Raw genomic sequence first — 9,206 nt, forward strand, 5'->3', positions numbered from 1 at the left:
ATGCCTCTTTTAGCCTCAAACACATTAGACAACTCTCCATTAATGTTGAACCTGTAATTCACAGTAGTAATGACTTTCATGACCCACCCAATAAACTTCTTTGGCAATCCAAATTCAATAAGAACCCCCTCCAAGGCACCCCAGTCAACCATATCATAAGCTTTTTGGAGGTCTATTTGCATCATACACCTAGGGGTCTCACCCTTTCTAGTATACCCCTTCATCAACTCAGTTGCAAGGAGAATATGATTGTGAATGACTTGACCGGGCACAAAAGCTACTTGGCTAGTATGAACAATATCCTGTATCACACTCCCTATCCTCCTAGTCAAATTTTTTTAGATCACTTTATAAAAAGTAGAGCAACCTGCAATAGGCCTGTAATCCTTGACAGTCTTAGCAGTAATAGATTTAGGAATGAGTGTCACAAGAGTACTATTAAAAACCTTTAATAAAGTTCCTTTCTCGAAAAATTCATTCATTGCAGCAATAAAATCTTTCTTTACTATATGCCAACTATTTTTGAAGAATTTTGCCCCATAACCATCTATGCCAGGTGCTTTCAAATCACCAATTCCCTGCAGAGCTTTAACAATCTCAACTTCTGTAACTGTTGCAGTAAGAAAAGCTCCTTGGTCAAAAGTAATTTGCTTACCATCCCTCATAGCTTGGATATCAATATGCCTCAAATTACTAGCAGTACTTCCCATTAACTTTCTATAAAACTCCATCACTTCATTATGGATGTCACTTTGCTCAGTAAGAATAGTCCCATCACCTTTCTGTAGAATACTCATACTTCTATTCTGATGCTTGGCCTTGATGATAGAATGAAAAAAAACATTATTTTCATCTCCCATTCTAAGCCAATCCACCTTAGCTCTTTGTCTTAACATATTACCCTCCATTTCATTCCAATTAATCACCCTCTTAGTACATTTTTTCACAGTATCAATCAAGTTGTCATCCATCCTATTATGAGTGATAGCATTTTGGGCTAAGTCTAAATCTCTTCTGGCTTTAACCAATTCCTGTCTGGCATTTGTCATGCTTTTACCAAGTTGAACCAATTCAGGTTTAAGTCTTTGGAGTTTCTGCCGCAGAACATGCATAGGAGTACCTCTTATAGGCCTATTCCAACTATTCTGAACCACTTCCTCACAACCTATCATATCAACCATACAATTATAAAACTTGAATCTTCTGGTTTTATTCTTGGGCTGCATCTTACCTTTCACACATAACAGAGCATGATCTAAAACACTAGGAGGTAGAATTTTCAGGTGGTAATCCAAGCGGTCTTGAAACCATTGCACATTCCCCAATACTCTATCAATCCTAGAGTAGATAGTTCCCACATAATGTTTATTGCTCCAAGTAAAATAATCTCCTATACTTTCCATTTCACTCAAGCCAGCAACATTCATCATCTCTTGTAAATCAATATACTCATTTTCAATAACCATCCTGCCTCCAATTCTATCATTAGCACAGGCCACATTGTTAAAATCCCCAATGACACACCATGGACCCTGAATAGTACTATGCAAATGCTCTAGATCTTTCCATAACACTCTTTTGTGTTCTAATTGGTTTTGAGCATATATTGCAGTCAGCCAGTATTTGAACTTTCCCGTATTATCATAGATGCCACAATGAATAAATTGATCTGTGTTACTAATTTGTTGCACAATCAGTTTCATATCATCCCAAGACACCCAGATTCTACCATTAGCATGAGACTGATAATTATCAATATAGTTGTTATGCAAATTAAGCTTTTCTCTTGTGCTACTAGCCTTAGTCTCCTTAACTCTAGTTTCCAGTAATATCATAATATCAGGCTTTAAATTGGAGAGACGGGAGCTAATCTCTCGAAGCTTACCTGATTTATTTAACCCCCTAACATTCCATGAGATTATCATGGACCCCTATCAGGGGCCACCGTAGAGTCATTCAAAACCCTAAGTGCCTCAAACCCATTCATACAATTAACATAAGAAGTAGATCCAATATAAATCTTCCTCTTACCTTTGTCTCTAGTTGGTTTGCTAACCCTTGTCCAAATGTCTCTTTTGTCCTCATTTATCTTCAATTGATGACCCAGTTTATGACATTTCTCACAATATAATGGCCTCCACTCATACTCTACACCCTGTGATATCTTCCTACCTTCATAGTCTTTGATGGTAACTTCTTTCACCAGGGTCTTTGTAATGTCAACTTCTACAAGAATACGAGCATAAGACACTCAAATTTTACTAGCAGTGCACTCATCTGTTACCAAAGGCACACCTATGACACATCTAATCTTATTAAAACTCTTAACTCCCCACAGATGTAATGGTAGCTTCGGCAACTTGACCCAAAGAGGTAGTGTTCGCAGCATGTCTCTTTGCAAGTTGAAGTTTGGCTTCCACTCCTTTAGCAACAATGGCACATTTCTTATTGTGTAGGGGCCCTTCATCAAAACAACATCCATGCCATCATGTGAATTGAATCTCAGGATGAAATAGCCATCGTCATGGTAATACATCTCTGGGAGTTTAACGAAATTCCACATCTTCACCATGTAGCTTTTCATAGCATTCATACTAAGATCTTCACCCAAAGCATACAGAATTAGCGTCGTCTCCCAAAACTTCATCTCAATGGCTATATCATCTTCTTCAATCTCAATCTCCACTTTGCCATTAACCACATTAAGAGCAACATACTCAATAGATAACCCTTTTGAAGGGTTGCGATTGTCACTAACAACATCCACCCATAGCTTTGGTCGATCCATAGGTTTGATTTCAGCTTTTGGTGATACAGGACGATTATCAATTGATTCTAGGGTTTCCGCATCTTTGACTTCTACATCTCTTTCCTCCTCAAATTCTTCAGCATTCACATTCAGATCTTCAGTAATTCGATCATCTGATCAAACCAGAGTTTCCTTCACTGATGATTTTGGTGGTGGAAGATGAGTTACCGGCGACTAAGGCACCAAGTGTGGTCACCTTCACCCCCATTTCGCTCTTGCCCCATTCTTTTCACAGTAAGTTTTTCATTAAAAAATAGAAGAATTTATTAAAAAATTTATAATAAAACTTATTAAAGAATTCCTTTACCCGCGACTGAGTTTCATTAAAAAATTTATTAATTTTTAATATTTTAAAGAATTCCTTTATAAAACTTATTCTAAAATAGAAGAATTGAAAGATATAATTATATAATATGTACATGTATAATATTGAGTTAATTATGTTTTTTTTTAAGATTCCTACTTTTAGTTCCTGTAAAAAAAACACTTTGAGGGGTCATAGTCCATTAAGAACTTTTCGTCTATATTTTGGGTCCTTGTTAAGTTGGATTGTTAAATGATATTGTGATACTTATATTAATAATTTTGTATTTTGTAATTTAATATTTTTTATTTCTGTTTATGCAAATATATATTTTTTATTTTAGTCTATATGTTTGTTTTAAATTTTTTTTAAAAGTGCTTTAGATAACATTTCAAATGATAAAAAATTGCTTTGCACATTAAAAAAGATATTATCTAAAACAAAGGATAAAAATAAATCAAATACATTTTACAATAAATAAAATGAAAAAAAATATTTACAAGAATGAAAATGAAAAAAAATACTAAATTAAAGAAAAAATATATTTAAGTCTAATTATAATTGAATTCAAAAAAAAAATCCCTCTCTTATTTGACTAACATTAAATTTTCAAATTAACTTTCTCTCGTCTCTCCTTTTTTATCAGCATTAAAATTTTAGTTTATCTCTCCTCTATTTTCTAATGTGAATCTAAGATTATGTTTGGTAAAAATGGTTAAAAGTCAAAAAGTTAATTAATAACAGAAGTTAGAGAATAATAGTTGAAAGTTGAGAAGTCAGTATACCAAATTATAAGTATGTGATAAAATTAGCTATTAGTTGAAAAATATAAAATGAAAAAATAGTATAATTATGGTTTATTAAAAAAATAAAAAAATATATAAATATATTAAGAATAAAAAGAAATATAAAAAATTGATAGCTAGGATTTTAAAAAATGTTACTTCAAGTAACTTTTGAAAAATGAAAAAAACTACTAAAAATACTTATTTACAAAACAGTCAAATAAGTGTTTTTAGTTAGTAAAAAAATTTAAAAATTACCTAAAGCCTAAATAATTTTAAAAAATATGAAATCTAAGTTAAACAGTTGTTGAGAAATTGGTTCTGATTTATTTAAATAATAATAATAATAATAATTCTTTAACTTAAATGAATTTCAAATATCAACCATTTTTATAAAGAAAAATCACGTGAATTGGAGCGTTTTATTTTTCTTCGAATTTTTATTTGGTATATATAATATATCCACGATAGGGGAAAATATAATAGAAATATATCTCTCAATAAAAAAATATAAATATAGCAAATATTAATTAAAATTTTTTTCACAATAACAATTTGAGTGTAGAAAATAATATAATAAAAAACTTAGTAATTAAAGTTACAAAAAAGACCTGTTTAAGTTACGTTTATTTTGTTGTCAACAAAAAAGTTGCATTTATTTCCATATTCTACATTTTTGAATTAATTTGATTTACTTCCTTTAATAAGTAAATGAAATTTTAAAAAAGTCTATAAATTGGAAAGAAAAAAACATTTATTTTTATAATATATAGTTTTTATAATGCATTTATATTTACATTATGAGGAAAGAGGAGAAAGAAATTAAAATTTTAATTCTATCTAGAGAGAGAAGAGAGAAGAGAAAGTTTGAAAATTTAATAGGAGAGATAAACTTTTTAACTTAATTATAATTATTATAGTATCCTTAAATGAGTTTGACTAAAACAAATTTTTTTTCTTTCAAATTTTTTAAGTTAAATGATAAAGTATGATAATGTTTTTAAAATAAATTTTGAAAAATAAAAGATTTAATAATTTTTTAGTCCAATTCTTTTGTGTTAAATGCTCTCACCATTTAGTCAAAGCAGTTTTTATTTTAGTTAGGCTTTGACCATCCTTAAGAAAAAAAAAATTATATATATAATAACTAAACCATGTAGCTAGCTAGATGTTATTAGTTGCCTCTCAATGTATAAAGGGTCCTCACAAATTAAACGGTATAGAGATAGAGAATCATGGATATACCTAAACAAACACTTGGTAGTTTGGCCATGGTAATATTACTCTTTGCTGGGATTATTTTGGTGTACCACTGGAACTCTTCCTTCTCCAACGAATTCGTTCTGACGGTAAAGGAACCACTTTGCAAGCAATCAAATCTTGTAAGTTCAAATCACTCATATTTTACATTTGCATGAAAACAAAATCATGGGAAATCTTTATTTATAATCTAGTTTAAATTTCCAATCCTTATATACATAATCAGAAGAGAAATAATGTTGCATTGCCATAGATTACTTTTATTTTATTTTGTATCAAGTATATTTATGGAGTTTTTTTTTCTTTTTAGCTATAATTTTTCATCATTTTAATTTTCCTCTAATTTGTGCATACATTATAGACCACTCCCAATATTGAAGCAAATGGAGATGGCCTTGACACTGCTTTGGCCAAAGCCTCCATGGGAAACAAAACAGTGATAATTGCTGTAGTAAATAAGGCCTATGTTGATCAAGATGTAGAGAGTGACACCACTATGCTTGATATATTTCTTGGTAGTTTTTGGCTTGGAGAGGGAACAAGGTCTCTCATTGATCACCTTCTCTTAGTAGCGGTTGATCAAACAGCCTATGATCGATGTCAATTTCTGAAGTTGAATTGCTTCAAATTGGAAACAGATGGGGTTGATTTTAAAGGTGAGAAAATATACATGTCTCAAGATTTCATCAAGATGATGTGGAGAAGGACTTTCTTCCTTTTGGAGGTTCTCAAACGTGGCTACAATTTTGTTTTCACGGTACGTAATTCCGTTTTTTTCCATCTTTTTTCTATTTTTTTTTTCAGTTGATTGCTCTTTCTCATGTTTAAGTGCATATGAATCGGTGCTCCAATCTAAAATTAGTTTACTATTCTCTCTCTTCTCTTTTTTGAACTTATGTTTCACAGATTACTTTTTTTTTTTTACAGATAATATTTCATACATAACTTGCCAACTAACTAACAAACATCCCTCAACTATATCAAGCTATCATTTTTTTTATCTTTATACATATATATGATATGATATTTTGTTCCTTCTCATATATATCATATTTTATCTTTATCTATAAATAAAATTTCCAAAAAAAGTTAAAATATTTTCTAATAGTGAAGATAAAATTTATATGACAGTTTAAATTATTCATTATAAATTTTAAATATAATCTATACATTATAAATTTATATGAGTTATATATTATTTATTAAAAATTTAATTATATAAAAATAAAAAGTTTATCCTATACAATACAAAATAAAGTACTAAATAAGACAAAAAAAATAACAATATTAACGAGATTTGGGGGTAAAAGAAAGAGATTAATCTCTTACAAAATTATAAACCTCAATTTGAATCAGTAGTTGGATTGACAACCAACCTCAAATAGTTTAACTTTTTACCCCCAAATCTCGTTAATATTGTTATTTCTAATAGTGTGTATTTGATCTAAATTTTATATTTTAAATTTATTAAAATTAAACTAGTTGAAGGATTTTTTTAAAATGGTTATAATGTCAAATTTTGAATAAAATAACTCAATTTCAAACCTTTTTTTTAGAAAATGAATAACGATACATTTTTCTTTATTTGGTTGAAAAGAAAATGAAAAAGGAAGTTAGTTTTCAAAATTTCAAACTTTTATTTCCTTTATAGTTTTTCTTCAATTCAAATTTCAAATATATTCTCCCTTCCTCATATTCTTTTCATTTTACCAAACAAGGATGAATCTAAACATATTAAGAACAAAATGTATTTTTTTTATACAAGTACAAAATGTGTTGAATTTAACTAAAAAAACGAGTCAAACTTTACCTTAATGTAAAGGTGGACATTTATATTCGCTAAACCCTTTGTCAATATTCATTTTTTTTGTCATTAAGTATTGCCTGATTTATCCGGTAAGCGAGGTTTGATTTATTACTAGTTAGGCCGATAAACCATCCATGTCCCGATAGGACACGTAACATTCTTTGTTTTCAGAAGGTTTGATTTATTGCCTGATTAATTCATGGGGTAACAAAATTAATTAAATAACAAACTAATTTGGATGTATAGTTGCTTTTCAATGTTTACTTTATTATAAGATTCAAAAATCTGACATTTATATTTTCACCCTACGCATATTACTAAATTGTAAATTTGTATTTTATACTGTTATTAAGTAATATGCATGATATGATTATTATGGTAGAGAGAAGGGCATATTTTTTTTATTAAATACGACCTGTCATGATTGATTTTAAAACCTATTGAGCATTAATTATATTTGATAAAGGTCTCAAATCCTTAAATTTCCTTGTGATTATAGTTGTACATAATATGTTTATATATATATATATATATATATATATATATATACACACGCCAACAATTATTGAAAAATGTATTTTCAACTTCTCTTCCTAAAGCAGTAAAAAACAAACTTTTCTTCCTAAAAAAAGTTCCGCTTCTCATATAAAATTAAATTGAATAGTTGAATATGAAATTATATCATCAATTTAACTTTACAACATTTATCCCCTCTAATTCACATGCAACATATTTTTCATAGGACACTGATGTAATGTGGTTGAGAAACCCATTTACAAGGTTGAGTAAGAATGAGACAGAGGACCTCCAAATCAGCACAGATGCATACCTTGGGGATCCTTGGTTAGAAAAAAATCCAATCAACACTGGGTTTTACTTTGTTAGGTCAAACAACAAGACCATTTCCCTATTTGAAACATGGTATGGCCAAAAGGATAAAGCCATAGGAAAAAAAGAGCAAGATGTTCTTTTTAACCTCATTAAAAGTGGTATAATTAAAGACTTGGGACTTAGGGTTAGGTTTTTAAACACCCTTTATTTCAGTGGATTTTGCCAAGACAGCAAAGATTTTAGGGAAGTCATCACAGTCCATGCCAACTGTTGTAGGAGCATCACAGCAAAGGAGGTAGATTTAAAGGCAGTTCTCCGTGATTGGAAGCAATTTAGGAGGTTGGAGGCTAATTCTACGATAAATACTCGTTGGACTATGCATAATCAATGTCGACAATCTTGGGGAAGACCTGTAAAAGTAAAGGGTTAAGCATCATACTCATACTTGTATAATTGAATCATGATACTCGACATGATCCTCATTTTTATTTTATATGTGTAATCTTTTTTTTATTTGTGAGAATCAAGGATATTATTAGACAGTTTAAAATAACTCATGCACCATACTTAATCATATGAGTTAGATACTCTTGACTTTATATATATAATTTAAAGAAACATTTGTTTTAATTTAGAAAAGTAAACATGTGAGTTATTTTTCTTTGCATGTGCACTAAACATGAAGAGATTAATAAATGAATAAATAAATTTTAATGTATGTTTTTTTTTCCCGTAAAAATTGAAGATATATGATAACTCAAATATCATGTTTAACCAACTGAGTTATACTTTTTGATAAAAAAAATCTTTATCTTCTTACATGTGTTTTAAAAATATACATATGCAAATAAAATTACTCTCGTAATTAAGGTCACTTCAAGGTGATTTTCTATTTTTAACTTCAAAATTATTAAAAACTAAACTCAATCTATGTTTTGAGTTTTCAGTTTTAATTTATTTTTGGTTTTTAATTTTAAAAAAGTTGTTTTTGATACAAATTTATGTTTTTGGGAATTCGTTGGAATGTGTTTTTATTTATTAATAGGTTTTATTGGATAACGGGTAGTTTGAAATTTTGGGATTTGTTTTAAATAATAAATAACTAGATTTATAAAAATGAAGTTAATATTTTTTTTGTTACTTTGTTTTCTCAATTTGTTTTCAATATTTTACATAATTGATTATATCTTTTTTATAAATAAAAAATTGGTGAATTAATAATAGATAAAATAAGTCAAATTGTATATCTTATCTTGTTCCATTATGAGATCATACGATATAAAAAAAATATTGGCACAAAAATAATTAAAAAATATTTTTAAAAATATCAAAAATAAAAAAATTAATAAATAATGACAAACATGGTATATATAGTTTGCATATATATAAATAGTTTTCTAGTTTTTTTTA

General features: G+C 28.8%; 1 protein-coding gene across 1 annotated transcript; it reads left to right on the plus strand.

Moving 5' to 3' along the window:
• The first annotated feature begins 5,087 nt into the window (after positions 1–5,087).
• LOC100777926 (uncharacterized protein At1g28695) lies at positions 5,088–8,434 on the plus strand. The gene is made up of 3 exons (XM_006576640.3): positions 5,088–5,280; positions 5,520–5,915; positions 7,708–8,434. Exons 1-3 carry the CDS (start codon positions 5,134–5,136, stop codon positions 8,224–8,226), a joined length of 1,062 nt encoding a protein of 353 aa, XP_006576703.1. The 5' UTR covers positions 5,088–5,133; the 3' UTR covers positions 8,227–8,434.
• Positions 8,435–9,206: the final 772 nt, after the last annotated feature.

The sequence above is a fragment of the Glycine max genome, chromosome 3, assembly GCF_000004515.6.
Source record: "Glycine max cultivar Williams 82 chromosome 3, Glycine_max_v4.0, whole genome shotgun sequence".
In the NCBI taxonomy this organism is placed as follows: domain Eukaryota; kingdom Viridiplantae; phylum Streptophyta; class Magnoliopsida; order Fabales; family Fabaceae; genus Glycine; species Glycine max.